General features: G+C 40.3%; 2 protein-coding genes across 9 annotated transcripts in view; one reads left to right on the forward strand and one right to left on the reverse strand.

The window, feature by feature from the left end:
* The first annotated feature begins 112 nt into the window (after positions 1–112).
* Positions 113–7,906, forward strand: C6H10orf53 (chromosome 6 C10orf53 homolog). 2 transcript variants are annotated; one of them, XM_034434760.3, is made up of 3 exons: positions 113–267; positions 5,445–5,564; positions 7,721–7,906. In XM_034434760.3, the coding sequence occupies exons 1-3, from the start codon at positions 174–176 to the stop codon at positions 7,744–7,746; spliced, it is 240 nt and encodes a 79-aa protein (XP_034290651.1). In that variant the 5' UTR covers positions 113–173; the 3' UTR covers positions 7,747–7,906. The 2 variants fall into 2 exon arrangements, with proteins under 2 accessions (XP_034290651.1, XP_034290650.1); XM_034434759.2 differs by lacking the exon at positions 7,721–7,906 and adding an exon at positions 5,715–5,878.
* Positions 7,907–8,262: 356 nt separating this feature from the next.
* The window catches only part of OGDHL (oxoglutarate dehydrogenase L), an 81,586-nt gene continuing 66,580 nt past the window's right edge, over positions 8,263–23,268 (reverse strand). For all 7 annotated transcript variants that reach the window (XM_060685524.2, XM_060685521.2, XM_060685523.2 and 4 more), the window contains 7 exons: positions 17,374–17,552; positions 16,075–16,146; positions 14,734–14,859; positions 13,298–13,370; positions 11,612–11,775; positions 9,475–9,629; positions 8,263–9,031 (listed from right to left, as the gene is read on the reverse strand). In XM_060685524.2, the coding sequence (XP_060541507.2) occupies positions 8,908–9,031; positions 9,475–9,629; positions 11,612–11,775; positions 13,298–13,370; positions 14,734–14,859; positions 16,075–16,146; positions 17,374–17,552 (893 nt within the window). In that variant the 3' untranslated portion in view covers positions 8,263–8,907. The remainder of the gene's footprint in view (positions 9,032–9,474; positions 9,630–11,611; positions 11,776–13,297; positions 13,371–14,733; positions 14,860–16,074; positions 16,147–17,373; positions 17,553–23,268) is intronic.

The raw sequence follows: 23,268 nt of genomic DNA on the forward strand, positions 1-23,268 counted from the left end.
TTTTTTTCCCTTTGTGACACTTCATCCCTAAGGAAACGACAAGCTTTGCCATGGCTACTGTGGGTGATGTCAAAGCCACCACAGCTTCCTAGGCAGCAAAGAAGGACGTGTTTCAGCTCCACCCTCAGTTTGCTTCCTCATTCCTCAGGAGTCTTCTTATAGCTGGCCCAGCAATGCCAAAGAATGCTCTGGTGACTCTCAGATATGGGCCTTATCGAAGCTGTGGGGTGGTGGAGCACAGGACTTTTCGCCTGGAGGGCATGCAAGGTGCGTGACTCCCACTTGCTTCTTGCTAAGAGAAGAACGGTGTATGGAGATTCTCAGTCATCCAGGTCATGGTTGTCCCAAAGCTGCTTGGACTTCCTTTGTTTTTCCTTGAAGATGTTTCGCTTCTCATCCAAGAAGCTTCATCAGTAATGACAGGATAGTGGGGCGGGGCGGGGTGGGTGGGAGGATGGAAGAATTAGTTCTGATAGGTTGGAAGACCTCAGTGACTGGAGGGAAGAGTTCTGCATGGAAGCTGTCTTTGTGGGTGGCAGATGCAGGTCACATGTGGCCTCCAACCCCACCCTTCAATTTACAGTTCTCCATCATCATTTTGAGTTCCACTGCTGAAATGTAACAAAACTGCCCATTTTGTGATGTTTGAGGTACTTTTGGAACTTCATCCTTCATTCCTGCCATCCCCCCCAAAAAGAACAAAAATGGGCTGACAGATTTCAGCTCTGTCCCACCACAGATGACCTCCTATGGGCCTTCAGAAGTTAATGAGTTAGCTGCACTTTTCACCCAATGCCCAGTCCAAGCTGAATAAATCATCCAACTAATAAATCTACCTTTTCCATAGACATCTGAAAATGGTGCACTTATGGGTGAATTCTCAGGTGAACATCTTGGCTTCTACACTAATCTGGCATTGGTTAACCACACCAATTTCTGTTTGTAATAAGTGAATGAAAATTCACTTAAGTTAAAGGACTTCTAGTTCTTTACTTGCTTGCTTCTTTCACTGGATGGAAAAAAATGGATGGAAACTAACCAAGGAGAGAGCCAACTTAGAACTAAGGAGAAATTTCTTGACAGTGAGAACAATGAACCGGTGGGAATAGATTGCCTCCCAGAGTTGTGGCTGCTCCATCACTGGAGGGTTTTGAGAAGAGACTGGACAGCCACTTGTCTGGAATAGTAGAGGGTCTCCTGGTCAAGCAGGGGAGTGGACTAGAAGACCTCCAAGATCCCTTCCAACTCTTGTTATTCTGTCATGTTCTATGTTCTTCCAACCGATTTTTTTCCTACTGAGATAAATGCTTTCCCTTGAACTGAACAAAGTACTAAACCCAATAAATTAAGAAAGGAATGTGCATGGAATTCTTTTCTCTTCTGGTGAAAAACAACTGTGGTAGGGGTTTTCGCTTACTTTTGGAGGAGACTTTATACTGTTTTCTGCTCTCTGTTCTGTTTGATAAGATGATGAAAATTTCAGAAAAGCTGACAACTTTAGCTGTCTGTGGGAACAAGAAAGTCATTTTCTTTCTGAATTACAAACCATCTGAGCATCTTGCATGTCATTTTGTTGTGCTTTGTGAATGCTTTTAATACTGAAGAGATGGCAGTTGTTATCAACACAAAGGTATGCAAATATATATTTGTATCTTCCACAAAACTTCTGTGTCAAGCAATGCGTGGGGCACCCTAGGTGAAAATCCCCAAACAAACATGCATTCAAGAGGGTCTGGTTTGCTGGGTTCAAGGAGAGTTGGTCCTAGGTGAGTGGGTTTAACCTCAAAGGTGTTGCTAGCAAAGAAAACAAGTGCTCTATGGGATCACGAGAGGAAAGTTCATTTTAACACTTCTTTTCATACAACCTACTTCAACCTACTTGGCTGAACTTACAAAGCTAAGCAGGGTTGAAACTAGTTAAAACATAGAAGGGGAATCACCATAAATTACCCACATTGTAGACTGAGACTGGGAAACTTTCCAGAAATTAATGTAGAAGATATAAATGCTTCCATGTCATTATCAAGGAAGCTACGTGGATGACATGTCCATGAAGTTGGACTAGAAGACCTCTGAGGTCCCTTTCGGCCCTGTGATTCTATGTTCTAAATCATTTTTGACTTGATTCAAAGACGACTTCATTTTCTAATCCTTCTTGCTGATGCACATTGAAAACACATTGCCTGTTATGCTGAAGACCGTGGATCTTGTTCACCTTTTTATATGATAACCCCTCAAAGCCAAAGCCAACACTTACTGCCCCTTTCATCACTTCACTTATAAGGAAAAATCCATGCCTTTTCTTATAAGAACCAGAGTTTTTACACAATTTGTATCTGCTTAGTTTTATTCCCAAGGAACCCATAACAGCAATACAATGGGATGGGATGGGATGGGACAGGAATTGGATAGGACAGGACAGGAATGGAATAGAATAGACAGAGCTGGAAGGGACCTTGGAGATCTTCTAGTCCAACCCCCTGCTTAGGCAGGAAACCCTACACCCTTTCAGACAAATGGTTGTCCAGTCTCTTCTTAAAAACTTCCAGTGGTTTACATACAAATACAAGATAATATAATGAGGGAGCTGATAAAAGTTCAGCTCCAGGGATCTTATAGACTTTTCATCTTCTTTATAAAGTCAAGGTTTGGCTTTTTTATATAAAACATTGGGGAAATTTATGGATTGTTTTTGGAATGCTTGATTTATACATAAAGGGGCCTATAGGGCAGATGTAGAAATTGAAGAATACCAGTCATGCCCAACCTGAAATTTTAACAGGGAATATATATATATAAATCAATGTATGTATGTATGTATGCATGTATGTATGTATGTATACATATGTGTCTGTGTGCGCACACACACACGCACGCACGCTAGAAAGCAAGAGCACTTGAGTCCTGCCCTATCCGTAGAGGCCAGCTGGGTGACTTTGGGCCAGTCACTCTCTCTCAACCAACTTACCTCACAGGATTGTTGTTGTGGGCAAAGGAGGAGGAGGAAGGCGTCTTGGATAACTGCCATCCAGGGAATAAAGTCAGTATTTTAAATGGAAGCCAAGAAAAGAATCATCCCATGGATTTTAAAGCAATTCAGAGAGCATTGGATCAGCCACACTTTTTGGCAGATCTAAGGAGCTCTGGAGAACCGAGAATTTTCTGATTAAAGAAAATTTCCATTAAATTTCCCAATGGTGAACTTATCAGGAATGGGCCTTAAAGTTTAGGCTTTATTTTTGCAAGAACTTCAAATTCATTCTAACAGCATAAATAGGGTTAAAATCCAAAATGCAAAATGTTTATTATACTTTTATTGAAAAGTATAATATAAAATTGTTACTGGCAGCCAAAGACAAATACCATAATATCTGCTCGGACTTTATTTAATTATTTTTATGATTATTTTTTAAATTAAACCACCGACTAGCTGGAACTTTCTGGTTGACGCTAAAACATCCACAATTTGATTTGGGCCATATAGATAAATTCCGAATTTTTTTAGAAAGGATTTTGATGACTGCCTTGTTGCTGGTCCTTAGTTCACACAGAAGCCCTAATAGACTTTTCACAAATCCCAAATAGCATTGGAAATGTAATAGGCTTCCATTATAATTTGACCAGATTGTCATCAATGCCGGAGTGGGGTGGGTGGGGAGGTGGGTGTTATCTCTACTGGCACTCTCTAGATAATCCAATATATATTGCTTCTTGATGTTCTTATTATTATTATTTTGGGAAAAGCAGAATAGAAAAATGTCACAAGTCAGGGAGAAGTGGCAGCGCAGGGGGAAGAGTTTATTTTCTGCATTCTGCTAATTGCACAAACCCATTAAGTCTCTCCAGAAAGCACTAAGAACATCTTCGGCATCTCTCCTGGTCTAGCGAAACATTAGCCCAAACTTCAAGAGCCTAATTAACCGGACTTCTTGCTGGTGGAACTTCCTGTCATTCATCAAGAAGCTAAATTAAAATTCAGCCTGAGGACTCGGGGGGCAGAGGGAAGTCACAGCTGGCTTGGAGAGAAAGGCTGAAGTGGACCCACACCGGCAGATAAAAGTTCCCGCAATTGTGAAATTCTTCAAAGGAAGAAAACATTATGTCTGCCTCTCCAAAAGAGCAAAACTTGCATGTTCACATCCCAAAAAATTAAAGGGAAAATACCATATCCGGCAATTTATTTATCTGTATTGTGTTGGCAACTTTGCCTTCTAATTCAGTTTCTTGCCCAGTTGCTAGAGGAACAGAAATCTACAATAGCTGGAGTAAAAATTAAGAGTCCTTATATTGGTGGAAGGCTGAGGATAGAAAGTCAAGTTAACTCCTGACAATGTCTAAAGAGCCTTGGTAGCACAGTGGACTAATGCACTGTTATTAACATCTGCTGCCTGCAATTACTGCAAGTTCAAATCTCTCCAAGGCTCAAGGTTGACTCAGCCTTCCATCCTTTCAAAGATAGGTAAATTGAGGGCCCAGTTTGTGGGGGCAATAAGCTGACTTTGTATAAATATACAAAAGGATGAAGGCTATTGCTTAACGCATTGTAAGCCGCCCTGAGTCTCTGGAGAAGGGCGGCATATAAATTAAAGCAAAAAAAAAAAAAAAGGTCTATTTCAGGGCAAAACCCTCAAGGCCTGCTTTAAAAAAAAACCAAAAAAAAAAAAAAAACAACCCTGCTGTGTTTGGTTTTGTCTTTGTTGCATGAACCTGTTTTTAAAATTATTTGACTAGGCAGAAAAATAAATAAATAAGCAGGTACACAAACCATAAGTTCTCTGTAAGGTCTGACCTATGAATAAGACAGACATATTTAAAGCCTGTTTAACTTGGCATGGGAGAAACCACCAGCCGACTTTCTCTTTTCCAGCTCAGATAGGAAGCAACGAGGGTTTTCTGAGAGTCACACAACTCTCCAATGAAGACACGTTTTCTTGAGTCTTTAATTTAGAAACAGCAAATTAATGGGGGGAGACTTAAAGGAGTTGGCCCAGGGTCGGAAAAATAAGGCTCTATCGTTGTTTTGTCACACAGTCAGTCAGATGTCTAGACTGGCTTGGGAGTCTTTGTCCACCTGGAGTCTCCTTCCAAGGACCCGGGATAGGCAGATGTGGTTGTGTGATGGAGCCAGAGGTACCATCGCAGGATGGAAGCTATTTTGAGTCAAGCTGCCTTTTCAACTGACTGATGGTGAATTTGTCAATGCCGATGAAGGTGTTCCAGTGGTGCTCCAGATGTTATTGGGATTGCGCCCAAGGCCCCTATGACTCTGGGTGCTGCCTTTGCTTTCTTTGGCCGCAGTTGTTCTGCTTCTGTTTGCAGGTCTCTATCATCATTGTTATTCTTATTAATCTTGTGATTAAATATTGTGAGGCCCTTCGTGTACTGTGGATGTCAACAGCTTTGGGAACGAACCCTGTTTTCTGCCTGCTCTACTTTTTCTGCAGCTGTGTTAAAAGAAGATGGGCATCAAATTGTTCTCGAGCAAATTCCCGATTGGAATGATGTGCAGCTGATCGTGAATGGAGAGACCGTCTTCCAGTGCAACATTAATGATTTAGATTTTGGTAAGTGCCAATGGCATCGACACGGGCTCAAGTATCTCAGAGGTTCGCTCCATGTACTCATGGCTAAGAAATGCAACAAATCAAGATCCATTGATGTGCTATGAATTTTGATCTATTAATTACCACCCCTTCTTGCTCTCTTGCTCTCAGGAGGAGATGGAAAGTTGGACCCTCTTTGCCAAGAAGCTCGAGAGGCAGTCTTAAAAGCCTACTGAAGTTTTGTTGTGTTTTGTTTTTTTTAAAAGCTCATTTCTCACGAAGGAAGGCTCCTTTTCTACCTTGATGCCAAAACAGTACTATCTCCAATTCACAAATCACTTCTCTGTTTTATATCTAATTCTTTAGAGCCTTTTTGTCCTTGTGCTTTTCTATGCTCATCTTGATCTTTTGAAGTGTTCCTCACCTTCTTGAACCATCCCCGTGACCACAGGGGGAGAGGGATGATCCAAGCTGCATTGCATTCCTTAGTCCTGTGTTGAAGCCTCCCGAGAACCACCTTTCTACTCCATTCCTCTGAATAGAGAGTATAGAGAGAGCTGTTTGCTACGAGATGGGTGGCAAATAAATTCAATAACACATAAATAAAATAAGACGATTGCATCCCGCTCCCTCAAGTACTTGAAAGATTCGAAGTCACCAGTTTCTCATATCAATCCAAAACAATTGTATTCTAGGTAGCAGAGATTCATATAGTATAACATTTAACTATAGGAAGGAAGACTTCCAGTACTATATTCCACATAACAATCTCTCCTGAATATGACAATAAAATCACTTGTTTTATCTCCTACCATGACATGTCATTAGCTGTCATTAGCCATGAATTTGACCGAGCGTCTTGCATTACTACTAGGACTTTGCCAATACTGTAAGGTATGCTTTGTATTAATAACAATCTACTCATACCTTTCTTTAATAGTGAATTTTAAACTAAGAACTGATAATTGAGAGTGTATTTCCATACTTATTTCATATAAATACCAACAATGACTTCACCATCAGGAGAATGAATATGGGACTAGGTTATGAAATATATAATGTGTAGAGAAGAAGAATATATATAGATATGTAAAAGAATAGAAATGAAATGTCCAATATATGATATGATCTATGTATATGACTATCTTATTATGGTTTTAATTGTTTTTATAATTGTTTGATAATTTAATAAAGTTCGTTTTAAAATAAAAAACAACAACAATCTACTCATATCCTGTCCATTTCTATTGAATTAGCAGAGTTTATGAAGAAGGTTTTCCTTTTCTGTGTGGAATAGGATCACCAAGAATCTCCAGCATGTTTCTGTGCTGCTAATGTGAAGCTATTCATGATCTATGGAGCTTCTTAAATATCCAGGTTATCCCAAAGGTGCTTTTTCCCAGAATGCAAATGGACTTTCTTGGGATTTTTTTCCTTTGAAAACATTTCGCTTCTCATCGAAGGAGCTTCTTCATTTCTGAATCCAGCAAGTCCAGTTGCCTTCAGCACCTTTGGGGCTATACAGGATCAGTATCTCTCTCTCCCAAGGAAGAGTCTTCAATTACTCTAGTCCGGTGCAATGTTTGACTTTTCTCGCTTGAAAGTTTATCCAGGCACAAGACAGGGTCATTTGTGGTGCAAGGACTCACCCTTGAAGAAACCCATCCGGTCTCTTCCCTGAATTTCTATCAGGGGGCCCAGCTTTAGTCTCATTTTAGAAGGAAGACCAACAAATGATACAGAGAACTGAACCATAGTTCCATTTATGCACAGAATAAAAACATAAATTAATTTGTGTGCCTGTATGACTGGGTAAAAGAAATCTGTGCATAATTACCAAAAGCACATTAATGGGCTCCTAGACTGCCTAGAAAGATGACATTTGAGATGCTGTTTAAAAGATTGTGAGTCGACAACTGAGAAAATGTTGATATTTCTCCTTCAGGATGCTGAGTATCACAGGAATCACGAAGAATTCGGAAACTTTTTAAAAATAAAACACAAACACAGGATGCTTTCTACTAATTTTCTACTAATTCATAGGTTTTCTTTAAAATGGCCTGAAGGTTCAGAAAAGTAACACCTGGCAAACCTATTAACTTCAGTGTAGTTATGTTGGTATAAAAAACAAAACTAAGTTTGTTCAAAAGATGTTCTCTGTCTTGCAATTCTCCCAGGATTAAACTGCAAAGACTTCGAATAAAATCAAACTATAGATGGAATAATGATAAATTATAACAACAACAACAACAACAACAACAACAACGATGATGGAGGTCAAATTTTGGTGAGCAAGATGCTAGGATTAATCGGTAAAGATGAGACTGTCATAAAACCACAAATAAACCAGACCTTACATGTTATTATTTACTTGTCACGTCTTGGATATTGTTTATTTTTAAAGCAGAATGGTCTGACCCACAAACAACAACAGCAGAAAGCCAGGCTTTCACATTTCTATCTCTATGTTAATTTTGCTCAGTTCCCAGCTACAAGAGCATTTACTACTGAAAGGAAGACAGAAAATATTTCAAGATCCACTGAGATGATCTTTCTTGTGAAATATATAGACTCCCTGTTATTTACATTGCATTCGGGCATTCCCTTTGAGATACTTCTTAAAGAAAAACTCTAAATGTTTTGCCATATTTCAGCTTTCTATGTGGTTGCGAAGAGTCAACACCAACTTGATGCCACAGAGTCAAATACTGGCAGAATATTTCTGATGAATCCTGTTTTATTATTCTTATGATTACCACCGCAGTTACATTTTACAATATACAGGGCAACATAACTTTCTTGGCCCTTTTTAATTGAAAATTCCCAGCTACGTTGCAAGATGAAGTAGCGATATAGTACGTCAGAGCTATTCGCAATCGTATTTTTAGTATACTGTATCTGTCTTATCTCTGCATCTTTTTCGTTTACAACCTTTGCCGATTTTGTGGATTCTGATGAGTGCATGGTTTTCTCTCAGCACAATCCTAAGGAGTAATCTAGGTACCTAAAACAGAATCTATATCCTGTTTATATCTACAGGAAGTTAACAAAGAAGGAGAGATCACTAGAAACGTTGGCAACTACTGCTCCAGTCTTAAAGCACAAGACTTGGGCTACTTGGCTGTCTCTCCGCTAAGAGGTAGCCGTGCTGTAATTCTTAAAGCCAAATTAACGGAATCATAAATTACTTCTAACATTTACAGCATACATACAGCTAATTTGACAAGCTTTTGAAGGAGCTGACTACTTCCCTGCCTAAAAACCGAAACCCTCAACTAGCTTTCATTCCCTTTTTATGGTGATGGCCTTCCTTCCATAAATACATACATTCTAGATAATGTAGCAAGGGAACCCAGGCCAAGGCTCAAAATGTCTTCCCTTCAAAGGCCTCCAGATTGAAGGCTGTATCCAAAAATCTTCGGAGCGAGACGAGATGAGTGTTTTTATTACCTGTGGCCGGAGCAGCCGCTGGGTCCCGACCAACATACCTTAAGATACAAGAGGAAATAAATTAGAGATTTCTCTGAAGTAGGTGTGGATATAATAATACCTACTAACGCTATAATTTCTGATGGACGGCTGATTATACAGGAGATAACTAGCAAGGCTGAATAGCTGTCTGCTACAGCATCCACATCTTACATGGGCAACTAGAAGTTCAGCCAACATTTACCCAGCTCTATGACTAAAGTGGTCTTCCAAATTTCTTCACTCTATTTTCCAAAAAGATTTCAGATCTCTACTGTAGATCAGTGCTCCAAGCAGATTCCCCCATGTGGTCTATTTAGACTCCATAGGGGTCCACCAATCCATCTTAGAAGAAATGCAATTTACTGGCTGGACATGCTCCATGCACTGCAAATTCCAGGCTTACCGCCTGGCGCTAAATGATTTTCAGGTGATCACTGATATCCAATGCAAGCACTGTTACCATATAGGTCGAGTATGGTTGACGATGGTCCGGAAACGAGGCTTGACATAGTCATAGTAGCCTATGTTCTTGTGCTCTTCTTGGCACCAGACAAGTTCGGCTTTAGCATATTTCTCGATTTCCTCTTTTAGCAAATCAAAAGGAAATGGTGAGATCTAGAGGGAAAACATCAAAGGACCCTCTGAAATATAAAGATGTCACGTTCTGCAGCTGTACATCTTATTCCCCAAATGCTTCCCTAACGGGGTCTCCCATGCACACAAACAAGGAGCCTTAAAGGTTTTATTCGATCTATGAATCAAAGCGAACCAAACAGTCTGCATGTCTTGCACAGATGTGAGGATTATGGTGCAGTTATTCGTTATATCTTTCCAAGCTTCCACCTGTTAGGATGGTAAGTGTGAGAGCATGCATGAAAATATAAATTAAAATAGGAATGTTGGCGATGATTTTTGTTTAAAAACTTGGTAGTTGTGGGAGAAGAGCAGGCAGAGTCTGGGGGCAGAGTCAAGAGAGTCATCAGCCTAGAGTCATTCCATTCCTATAAATGGTCTAGGTCTCTTGAATTCTGTTGACTCTTATCTAGTGTCAATTTAGTGTTGAACGCTAGTTGACTAGAGTCTTGTCTATAGGCTTGAGCAATAAATCAGCTTAACTAGAACTTAACATTTGATTCTTCGTGCCTGACAGCAGCCCACATGCAAAACAGAATAGGCAGGATCACTTGAAGAAGGCTCCTTGCACTCCAAATGATGAGTAAAGAAATGATCCTGCATCTTAATCCAAGGAGAAATAATACTTTTTTCCCCTACACAAACAGTATCAGATTAGTCAACTGTGGGGTTACAGTTAGCAGTTTTGCTACTTTTATATAGCTGAAGTACAGCTTTTTCTTGTGGGTTTTGCATCAGTGCATATATTTGCAGCTACTTTCATTTGGTATATATTTCTTAAATTTCACTATTATGAAATTACATCACCAAAATTAAGCTACTTGGGGTCTCAGTATTCTAAGAGGAAGATGACTGGTATCATTTGTTTTCATTACCAATGCTCCCTAATGGAATGAAATTTGAATGGCTCATCTGATAAATATCAAAATAATAATAATTTAAAAAACAGTACATAGTTCTTGGTTCATGAACTATGCATACATTTGCCAGAAGAATTCCAACGATTATCTTTAGGCCAAGGAGAATTCATAGGCACATCAATTCAAAACCCCATCTCAATTACTTAAAAAAAATTCTACAGGATGCAATACTTTAAGGGAAATAAATATGAGAATATTTGGACCCTTTACTGTGCCATGTATTACTGGCTAATATCATGAAACCAAAATAAAGCAGAAGAAAAACATTTTCATTCAAACGTCCATTGGAGACACCAGGGCTTTTAACTTGCAAATGAAAGAAATGGAGTGAAATATCACAGTGACAAGCAGAGTCACAATTAAGATGCAAATGATCAATAATATTATTAAAACTTTGTGGAGGAAAGATGGCTTTGTAATTTACATGATAAACTAGGTTCCATCAGATACTATTTTAACCTTGGCATCCACTGTCACAATCAGAACAGCTTTTATTTCAGTACAGAATAGTGCACTGAAATAAAAGCTCTTCTGATTGTGACAACGGATGCCAAGATTAAAATATTACCTGATGGAATCTATATACAGAATACTACTATCCTTTTTTTTTTCCTGATATTTTTCCTGCAAAAAAAAAAAAAAAACACCCCAAATAAAGGAGAACATTTGTAGCTCAGGGTTGGAATGAGGGGTCCTTGGTGCTCTCTGAACTTGGTTGTTTTCTTGCAAATGTTTCATGACCCAACTAGGTAACATCATCAGTGCTGGAAAGAGGAAGAGGAGGAGGAGGAGGACTGTGGGATCCGTAGTGCTCTTTGAGCTTGGTTGTTTTCTTGCAGACATTTCATGATCCAAACTAGGTAGCATTGATGATGTTACCTACAAAAAAACAACCAAGCTCAGAGAGCACCAAGGACTCCTAAAAAAAACCCACCAGTTTAGAGTCTGACTAATCAAAGACTCAAAGTTTGACTCTAATTACCACATAAATGTAAAATTGTTTCTAAAACAAATGTTCTAGAGTTTCTACAGCACAAGTTTTACCTGCTCCAATCTGATGATAGCCACTGCTTTTTCCAGATCTTGATTTTTCCTTTCTTTAACAAGATCATAATATACCTTCCCAGTACAGAAAATCACCCGATTCACCTCCCGGGGGGTTTCAGCGGCAACTCCTTCTTCTGCAATCACACGCTTAAACTTGGTACCTAGGAAGAACACACAAGGTTGGACTATAAAACCCAAAGATGAATCATTAATGTGATTAGTAGAATAAGAGGAATAATAGTTATTTCTTATTCTTCTGATTCCACATTCATGATTTTCTGCAGAGATGTTCTAGAGATGTCAAACTCAATTTCATGAGGGTTGTGTTTGACCTCAGGGGCCGGGTGGGCGCAGCTGGGGTGGGCATGACCAGCTCGACATCACTGGTGTCAGGGGTACCTGTGGTGACCCAGACGGGGCTGGGGGATCCATTGTCTCCAGTTCCGTTTTCAGCTGCAACAGCCTCCTGCAGCCCTCTGCCAGCAAATGGAGCTCCGTATTCACTGGCAGAGGCACCACGGGTTAGTCCCACGGGGCAGATCTAAGCACCCCATGGGCCGGATCCACCAGTGGTGGTATTCAGCCGGTTCTATCTGGTTCGGGCGAAGCTGTAGCGGCAGCTGTGGGAGGCTCTGCCCACCCGCCCGGATGTCATCATGTCCCGTTTTCGATGCTCTGCACGTGCGCAGAGCTGGCATGTGTGAGCGAAGCAAGCACACTCTCACATTTGCAAAGCAGTAGCAAAAGTAAGTGAATACCACCTCTGGAATGGACAATGCAGGAAGCTGCACCCTTCCCAGAGGATCAGGCTAGTATGGGGATGAAGTTAGATCCTGCTGGTCCAGATTCCCAGGAATCAGTTTCTATGAGATCACGGCCCATATGCATGGGCCTTCTTGACCAGTATTTTTAGTGGTTAGGGAATTCTGAGAGTTGAATTCCACACATCTTAAATTTCTCACCTGCAAGTATGTGTGTAAGATTAAGCATACATGTAAGCTTGCTTAGATGTATGTTTGTTTAATTTTATGCACATACTGATATGTTCATTTAATCTTACACACGTACATGAGATCACCTTTTATTTTTTATGGACCAAAAGCCAACATAAGCCAGAATGGGGAATTCTGAGAGTTGAAGTCCACAGATCTTAAATTTCCCACCTGTATGTACGTGTATAAGATTAAACACACCTATAAGCTTGCTTGTATGTATGTTTGTTTAATCTTACAGACATACTCATATATATGTTTAACCCTACGGACATACATGAGATCACCTTTTGTTTTTCATAGCCCCAAATCCAACATAAGCCAGAACACTGACCAAGGGGCATTCAGAGGAGGTACAGGATTTCCCTCTTAGCTAATGGGTCGTGGCAGGATAGGATGGTCCAGTCAGAGAGGACGTATTGAAGGAGACCCGACTCCCAAGTGAATACAGGCAGGATTCCACTCTCGTTCCTCCCAGCAGCTTCAGCAAAACTGAGCTCTACCTTCAGGCATCTGGGTGGGTCGCTGTTTTCCTCTCCCTGCTCTGCCGGTGGCTGCAGATGCACCAGATTTGAGCAGGGGACAGGAAATCCTGCAGGGTCAGCCCAAAACCCTGAACAGTTAGAAGTTCCGATTGTCTCCCCTGAGCAAGTCACAGCAAGCAAAACGTTTCCAAAACACGCAAATCTACCTGGCACCATTTCATCAAAACTGGATTTTGCTTCAGGATGTCTCAGCAATGACTTAGGGGTGAAGATAATTAGCTGTAAAATCATTAAAATGTGAGTTTGTCACCAGAGTCAGTACATAGTTTCCAGTATATTCAAACAAGCATTGAATCAAAGGCTGAATTGTTTACAACCAAATCATCAGTGAAGTCCTGGGTGAGACCCTAACAGAAATAGCCTACTGAAAAGGTCCCTCTACTAATCAGTTAAGATTAATTGGGTCCTGCTCTTAACTAAGGTTCTGCAACTCCAGTCGACTCTATTATTTTTAAAGATAGCTCAAAGCAACCTCCCAAAGTGCATTTCGTGAATCAAAGACATCACCACAAGAAAGAAAATGAAAAATGAAAATGAAATAACCCAAGGTTTTACGGAAATTTCAAAACTGTTTCCGCCAAAATATGTGGAAGCTGTAATTTACCAGAATGACATCAGAAAACTCCAGGCTCTGAGGCAGAACAGAAAAATATCTCTGAGAATGGAATCATGCAGTTTTCACCCCTCGGAATCACTGACCCATTCGTATAGTCTGGATCAACTGGAAAAGGTGGGAAAGCAGCCAGATCCGAATGTACAGATAAATATCAATATTCAAAATGGGCAGAAAAATAACTTCCAGATAAGAAGACCACAACTGAGCCCAACATTTCTGTTGCTAAGTGAGACATTTGTTAAATGAGTTTTGCCCCATTTTATGACTTTTCTTGCCAGGTTTTTTAAAGGGAATCCCGGCAGTTGTTAAGTTAGTGACACGATTGTTAAGTGAATCTGGTTTTCCCCACTGACTTTGCATGTCAGAACGTCGCAAAAGGGGATCGTGTGACTACAAGACACTGCAAGCGTCATAAATATGAGTCAGTTCCCAAGCATCTGAATTTTGAGCACGTGACCAAGGGTCACGTGCAACGGTCATAAGTGTGAAAAAATGGTCATCAGTGACTTTTTCAGTGCCGTTGTAACTTTGAACGGTCACTAAACGGACTGTTGTAAATTGAGGACTACTTGTATAATGTCCTCATTGTTTCCATTCTTTAGGTCACTTCTGGGATATCCGTCTGGCCTTCTCTCATGCAGCCTCTTGCAATCAGTAATTTGCATGCAACCGTGGTGCAGTGGTGGTGCAGTGGTTAGGGTGCAGTAGAGCAGTTAATTCTGCTGACTGCTGGCTGCCAGCAGTTCAGCAGTTCTATCCTGACCGGCTCAAGGTTGACTCAGCCTTCCATCCTTCCAAAGTGGGTAAAATGAGGAGCTAGATTGTTGGGGGCAAGAGGCTGACTCTGTAAACATCCCTTAGAGAGGGCTTTAAAGCACTGTGTAGCGGTATATAAGTCTAAGTGCTAAGTGCCAGGGCTATTACAGGCGATGCATAAATGACAAACGCAACCATTTCACGACTTACCGGTTTCCTGAAGGGCAACAATATCTGCCTTCGGAGGACGTGGAAATAGCTGGCTGGTGTTGAGCAGTTCACCACGATCCAATTGCAGTCATAGAGCTGAGAAACCTCAAAGTCGTCTTTGAATTGCTGGAGAGGGACAGGATCAAAGGTATTAGGAAGCCAGACGTGGCTTTCAGGCCATCTGCTACGGCCGTTTGATTTTCCCAAGGGCTTGGAGACGGGTGGGGAGGGAGGGTCTTCAGGTGAGATGCAGCCGTTCCTCCAAGGCTCGTTTCAGTCGGAGGAACCTCAGATGCTTCTTGGACCGTCACAAAAGGCACCCAGGGAGCAGAATTTGTCGATTGCAGTGAAGCACAGCTCCTTGTGACGGCCCACAAAGATGCGTGCTTTCATTTGGGTCTTTATCTGGGGTTGTGCTCTGTTGTGATTAATGTCAATGTAATAACTTAGGGGCTGTTAGGAAAATACACGGACATTTTTCCAGTTAGGAGCAATTTTGTGTACAAACAGTGGGACCCCACAAGGAGAGTCTTTAGTCTTGAGACCCAGGATTAAATCCCTCTGGTCCTCTGTTCCCACCAGGGAAGACCAATCTACTCTTAGCAACCAGCCATGAAAGTATATATATATTATTACATTAATTTATTTGATTTTTTAATGAGTTTTACTGTTTTTTAAATGTGTTTTTTTATATTCTGTAAACCGCCTTGAGTCGCCAAGGGTGAATAGGCAGCAATTTAAATCTAATAAATAAATAAATAAATTTCCAATATTTGGGGTTCCCTGCGTCTGAAGTGCTGGTTGTTAGGAAGGTGACTAAACCCATAGTTAATTTCCCTGATATATTTTAAAAACTGAATATTTCAGCCAAAGTTTCTCTGGATAAAGGTAATGACTAAAAATACTAAAATTATGTGCTTTGTGTAACCTATTGTAAATTGTGTGGCAAATCTGCTAAGGTCAGATAATTTGAGTGGTGGTTATGAGATCTTGTTTGCTGTATCTTATATTCCTGCATCAGGTAAATAATACGTATTAACTGGCCCACTATCTGTCCATGCACATTTTATATTTTACTAATATGTGGTGATCCTAGTTGTGATTTTATTGATTTCCTAGCAATGGAAGCTTATAATGACTATATGCAGAGGGGTTTTCTTTCCACTGTCAAAAGATGGTATGCTTAATCCACCAGTACATTGCCTTTTTTTGGGGGGGTGGGGGGAAGTCTGCTCAATTAATATCATTGATGATCTAAAATCAGTGATTGATAGGAAATGTTATTAACAAGGATGAAATGGCAGGGGAAGAGATAGAGAATCAATCAATAAACCTACTTACAGGGAATGCATCGGGATCATCATTACTCATCTGAAGGAACCTCTCCGGTCTGGCTGACGAATGCTCCGGACCCTGATAGTTACAGCATTTGAAGGAAAACAAGTTTAATTATCTACCCTCTAAATCCAAATAAAATTGCCATTTCGGGCAGAATTGCTCTGGCAACAGTGCAATACAAAATTAACAGCTACAAAGGACGGCATGATATACAAGCTGGTCCAGCAAGATATTTTAACAGTAGAAATCCTGCTTGAATCATGACATGAATTTATATCACTTGATTCAAACAGTTGAGTAGAAGCCGTAGCCTTTACCACCAATGGCTACTGCACAGATTTAGTAGCTGATTACTACGTGTGTATATTATAAGTGTGGAACGGGTTATAACTCTATAAAATCTCTCAGCATCGAGACTTACTAGAATGAGCAGGGCTTATTCTCGGGTATATATTAAATCACCTATAAACATTTGCCATTTTCTTCACTGATACTTTTATTCTTCACAAAAGATTCACATTACAGAAGAACCATTGAAGGTGTGAGGATTCCTGAACCAGGCAGGAGAGCCGTCCAGAAGACCTCAAAGTCCTCTTCTTTCTTTATCTTTATTTTTATCTTTACTTGATTTGTATACCGCCCTACTCCCGAAGGACTCAGGGCGGTGAACAGCCAAACAGTAAAATACATAAATACAAAATTTAAAAACAGGCTAAAATCGAATTAAACAATTTGGCCCAGACAAATTAAAACACCCCAATCATTTAAAAAACAGATTAAAATTTGCATATTAAAAAGAAGAGAGGGAAAAGATTAGGCCAGGCCCGCCTGGTGGAATAAAAAGGTCTTCTAATCCTTCTGTTGTGTGAACCTATTTCAAGCAGGTGGAACATAGAATAATACGGTTGGAAGGGACCTTGGAGGTCTTCTAGACAAACCCCCTGCCCAAGGCAGGAGATCCTATAGCTATTCTGGACTTTCTTTGAGCTTCATGAGGTGGATTCACATGACCACAGAAAGAATAACAGAAAAAGAGAGTAACAGACTTGGAAGGGACATTGGAGGTCCTCCAGTCCAACCCACACAGCCCACCCACCCACCCAAGCAGGAGACCCTGTATACCATGGGGGCAGATAAGGGGCTGTCCCGCCTCTTCTTAAAAGCCTCCTATATTTTAAAAGCCTATTTAAATAGGAAAGGCAAAATACGTAGGAAAAAACTGCATTATTTCAAAGCTTCAGTAAGGAAACGAACTGCTTCTTGCCAACCCGGAAGTATTATTGCGATTGGCGAAAGGCCTACCATTCCTTCCATTCCGTGGGGCAAAAGAAGGGCGATTCCATTGTGACGGACCCACTTGGCTTGCCCAGAACTGATGAACTGGTCAATGATGCACTGGGCGGTGTTGTGAAAATCGCCAAACTGAGCTTCCCAGCACACAAGGGCATTGGGACTCGACATCGCAAAACCAAGTTCAAAACCTAAGCAAGCAAGAAAGCAAGAAAGGAAAAGGTGTGATCAAACCCAGCTGTTGCCATAGTGGAAAATACAGGGAGTCCTTCTTTAGTGACAGCCCCCAAGTGAAACTGGCAAATCAGGCGTTAAGCAAAGCATCGTAAAACCGTGACTGTGCTTAGAATTGGACTTCAGCTTTCTTTTACTTGACAGACCCGCAAAGGTTGTAAAAATGTGAATACTTGTCATAACGTTACTTTTTCATAGTTTTTGCAACAGCAAAAAGTCAGTGAACAAGGATTACCGGTATCTATAGTTAAAGATTGAATTATTGAGCACTTGATGTGTAGCCAGAGATGTGCTAAATAAACATCTGGAGAATGAGAAACCAGATCAGAGAACATCCAGAACCCAGAGAAACACAATTAAGATAAAACAACCTTTATTGTCATTTACCCGTATGCACAATGGCACACATTAAAATGAAATTCCGATGCCCCACTCTCGGAGGAAGGACAATATCTGAACAATATCCCCATCCTAAGGATGACAACATAATAACAGCAGCAGCACCAAAGATGCCAAGTTATACAAAAATGACACCAAAACGTATATTAACTACAGTCCATTTTGAATACTTCCTGTCATGCTTAGACACACTGGAAACAGAGTTACCAGCCAGGATCAGAAGCTAAAGTAAGGTCTTATTAGATCTCTTAATCATTATTACTTAATAGAATCCCTTCCTTGTGGCTTCTCTGTCAAAATATCTTCTACATCTTCTATATTTCCAGCTTGGAAATCATCACGGTTTCTGAAACTTGAGTTCTCAGCCTTTGTATTTAAACTAAACTAAACTAAACTGGTTTAGAAAAACTGGGAATAAATCTAGTCTCTGTTTAGTTGTATAGTATACTTATCGAAACATTATCTATGGAGATAGAAAATTAATTCAAGTAATGTAGAAAAAAATTGCAGTATGCTTAACACATGACAGGTGGCTACAGGCCAAAGTTGCTGCCGTTTCAATGCCTTAAAGTGGTCGTATTCTACATTTAGTTGGAATGCTTTCAAATGTTAAATGAATCTCTTTTTTCCCCCTCTTCTCTTCTGACGGTGAGGATGAACTGGGCGTTAGAAAATCACTAAAAGGATAGAACAAAAAATTACTACACTGACCAGCACAGTTCTTGCACAGCTATTGTTCAAGCACAATAACAGCAAATGGTCAGAACAGCTGTGATCTCTCTGCAATTCTGTTGTGTTGTGCCACAGTACAAGATTTCAAGCAGAGCTGGAAACTTCATGAAAACATTAAATGACACTAACCTAGTTTATTTTTAAATAACCCATGACAATGCCAAGCTATTTGTCTTTATGACTCCCGTGTTGCTATGGCAGACAATGCCTTTCAGATAAAAAAAAATATCCCTCCCTCCCTCTCCCCCCCCCGCCCTTTCTCTCTCGTCTTCTGCCCTCAAGCTTTCTTTCCCTAAATGTTTGCACTGAAATAGGTCACAAGATTGGTAAGGGTACAAATGCATTGTGTGTTGCCCATTAAGACTTTATCTTCAACTTAAGTCAAAGGGAGGGATAAGAATACAAATACTTGCCCATGTGATGTGCTGATAGATGACTGTGTGTGTATCTTCATAAACGACTTAGATGAGGGAATAGAAGGGGGACTTACCACATTTGCGGATGATACTAAGCTGGCAGGAATAGCTAACAGCCCTAGATGGTAGGCTGAAGATCCAGATGGATCTTGACAGACTTGAACACTGGGCCCTGTCTAACAAAATGAAATTCAATGCAGAGAAAAGTAAAGTCTTACACTTAGGTAAGAAAAACCAAAAGGACACATATAGACTGGGGGAAACCAGGCTTAGTGGCAGTGACTGTGAGAGAGATCTTGGAGTCTTAGTGGACAACCTGTTAAATAGGAGCCAGCAGTGTGCGGTGGCAGCCAAAAAAGCCAAGGCAATCCTAAAATGCATTAACAGAGGGATACAATCAAGATCAAGTGAGTTACTAATACTGCTCTATAAAGCCTTAGTAAGACCACACCTGAAATTATGTATCCAGTTTTGGTCACCATACTATAAAAAAAGATGTTGAGACTCTAGAAAGAGTGCAGAGAAGAGCAACCAAGAGGATTACGGGAGGCTAAAACGTACAAAGAACGGTTGCAGAAACCGGGCATGGCTAGTCTAGTGAAGAGAAGAACCAGGAGAGACATGACAGCAGTCTGTGGCAGCCCCAATATTTGAGGGGCTGCCACAGAGAGAAGGAGGTCGATTTTCCAAAGCACCTGAAGGGCAGACAAGGAACAATGGATGGGAACTGATCAAGGCCTAGAAATAAGGAGAAATTTTCTGACAGTGAGAACACTTAGCCCGTAGAACAGCTTGCCTACAAAAGTTGTGGGAGCTTCACCACTGGAAACCTCCAAGAGACCGGACTTCCATCTGTCAGAAATGGTGTAGGGTCCCCTGCTTGGGTGGGGTAGACTAGATGACCTACAAGGTCCCTTCCAACTCTATTATTCTGTTATTTCTGTTATATAAATACCCTGTTCTGAATAAAAGATCCTCAGGTCCTGAAACAGATTACAAGTATTGGAGACTTGATAGATTCTCCCGAGAAGAAATAGATTCTATTCTATGTAGACATTTATTCTATGAGAATGAATGATATATTATTCCCCACAGCAAAGAGAAGCAGAGATGGTTAAACTGATTCTTTTATCCAAATAAGAGATGATATTTAATTTTGCCTCTATTTTGAAATTGCTTCAGGATTTTGTGTTTGTAATGCGAAAGAAAAAAAAAAGAAACTTTGATTCTGTTTTTGTAAACTAAACAGGCTTATTGTTATAGAAATGGCTTGTACATGCTGTTGTGTAAAAGCAAAAAGTTGTGGTTGTATTGTTGTTACCTTCTACTGTGCTAAAGAGCATCGGAAGTTGGTGCCTTTTTCTTTATTTTTTTTCTCCTGCTAAACTGTACCCTTTTTTCTCCTCCCTCTCTTCTTATTTTTCTGTGTTTTTCTTTGTATTTTATACTTCGATAAACTAATTAAAAAGTTTTTAGCATGAGATTACAAGTATTTGAGTATAACTAGAATGATGGGGAAATTTGATGGGGAATAATTAAATAAGCTGGAATAGTAGAGTCCCAAGTGTGGAATTCATTTTACTTAAATAAGTAAATATAGATTAACAGAGTTGGAAGGGACCTTGTAGGTCATCTAGTCCAAGGTCATCTAGTATTGTTCTCACTATCAGAAAATTTCTCCTTCTTTCCAGGTTGAATCTCTCCTTGTTCAGTTTCCATCCATTGTTCCTTGTCTGGCCTTCAGGTGCCTTGGAAAATAGCTTGACCCCCTCCTCTCTGTGGCAGCCCCTCAAATATTGGAAGACGGCTATCCTGTCTCCCCTGCTCCTTCTCTTCACTAGACTAGCCAGGCCCACTTCCTGCAACCGTTCATCGTATGTTTTAGCCTTCAGTCCTCTAATCATCCTGGTTGTCGGCTCATATTTAACTGGTTGTCCACTAAGAGTCCAAGATCCCTCTCACAGTTACTGGTTTCACCCAGTCTGTATGTATGCTTTTGGGTTTTTTTTCCCTAAGTATAAGACTTTACTTTTCTCTACATTGAATACTTATCATTGACTATGGTATGGGCACAATAAAGAGAAAATGACAGATAGACTAGAATAACAGAGTTGGAAGGGACCTTGGAGGTCTTCTAGTCCAACCCCCTGCTTAGGCAGGAAACCTTACACCACAGATAAATGGTTATCCAATTTCCCTTACCTAGAGCCTGAGTTTGCAAATACGAAAAAAAGAACAATATGGAAAAATCATATTGGGGTTCTTGAAATCCAGTTCATTTCTGCAGGTACCTGGTGAACGTTAATTGGTTCCGTCATCAATGATAAATTTACTGAGTTGAAGAGAGCAGGGTCAGCTCTGATAAGAAGTTGGACTGGAGGCTTCCAACAAATTCCAGGGCTGTTAATTGCATTTCGAAGTCCAAAAACACATTGGAAGTTAATCATATTAAACTGCTTCCATGTTATTGTTACCTAAACTTTATGGATTTCTCTTTGAAGTGATGAGGAGCCAAGCCTTCCTCAACGAGTCATCTGAAATTCTCTTTTTTTCCTACCTGTGAAAGAAGAGCTAGGAAGAGGCAACCTCTGGCCTTTGTTCTTCTTTCTCCCAAGGTATCAACCGCAGTGACTCTAGTAGGCTGGGCAGCCAGCCAGAGCACAGGAGACAATGCCGGAGGCAAAGAGCTCGGGGCCAAAGAGAAGCAAGGGGTGGGGTGGGTGCAGCAACCTTGATCAGAGAGGCCCCTTCACAGGCATGTACTTATTGGAGCATTTCAATGGCATCTGGTAAATGTGGTTCCTGTGGGACAGATTTGGATGTGTGATTGCAGCCACAGTGGCTACATTGGGCAGGCCTTTCCCTGGTTTGCTTTGCTACTTCCACAGCAGCTGAAAAAACAGCACATATATAGGTAGAGTTCATCTGATATGTATTTTAATTTAGCTCTCCATCTGTCTGCCCATCCATCCATCCATCCATCTCTCTCTTTTATTTATCTATTATGTTTCTATCAAGTATCTATATCTATCTATCTATTTTATTTATTTAATCTATCTCTCCATCTGTCTATCCATCCATCCATCCATCCATCCATCCATCTCTCTCTTTTATTTATCTATTATGTTTCTATCAAGTATCTATATCTATCTATCTATTTTATTTATTTAATCTATCTCTCCATCTGTCTATCCATCCATCCATCCATCCATCCATCCATCTCTCTCTTTTATTTATCTATTATGTTTCTATCGTATCTATATCTATCTATCTATCTATTTTATTTATTTAATCTATCCCTCCATCTCTCCATCTGTCCATCCATCCATCCATCACCGTCTCTTTCTATCGAGTATCTATATATCATTCAATAGCAAATGCGCCAAACACCCACCCATTATTATTCCAGACTGAATCTTTTTAAAAAAGATGCTTTTAAAAAGTTGATATTTGTCATGTTTTAGTTAAAATTGTTTGTTTCTTGGATTTGTGCTTTTCTTCTTTTCTGACTACTGGCTTCATATTATAGTGTTACACTTTTAATCTGATTCACAGGAAAATATTTTTGTTCCTTAATAGCCTACAGGCAACCAAAGAAACTAAGATTCTAATTAAACATAATATTAATAACAACAATAACATGGGTGAAAAAAATTACCCTACAAGCTCAGAAAGGCCGATAGCTGAAAGGCAGAATTGGATGCAGCCCCTGACAAAGGCAAACATGCTGAATGGCATCAAATATAAAAGTTGATAGTTAATTGAAAATAGATTTTTTTAAAAAAAGATTACTGCAAAGCTAATTACCTCCTCAATCTTTAGGCAGTGCATTGCAACAGGAATAATATTGCTTTCTGAAAATTGTTCTTCCCACATCTTTATCATTAAGTAGAGATATACCAATCCGAGACCTTGTGGTACAGGCGGCAAACCCCCTGACCACAACTGATTTCAACTCCCTTCCCCCCACCCACCCCCCCCAGGACATGTCACAGCGGTCTAGGTGGTCAATTCACTCGCTTGCATCCTGCAGGAACTGCCAATTTTTCAAACTACCCCAAGATCTAAGACGGGGGCCTTTGAGATGGCCTGCAGCTTGTCACCAGAGCTTCAACCCCCCCAGCAA

This window comes from Pantherophis guttatus, chromosome 6, assembly GCF_059756535.1.
Source record: "Pantherophis guttatus breed Tessera chromosome 6, ASM5975653v1, whole genome shotgun sequence".
In the NCBI taxonomy this organism is placed as follows: Eukaryota; Metazoa; Chordata; class Lepidosauria; order Squamata; family Colubridae; genus Pantherophis; species Pantherophis guttatus.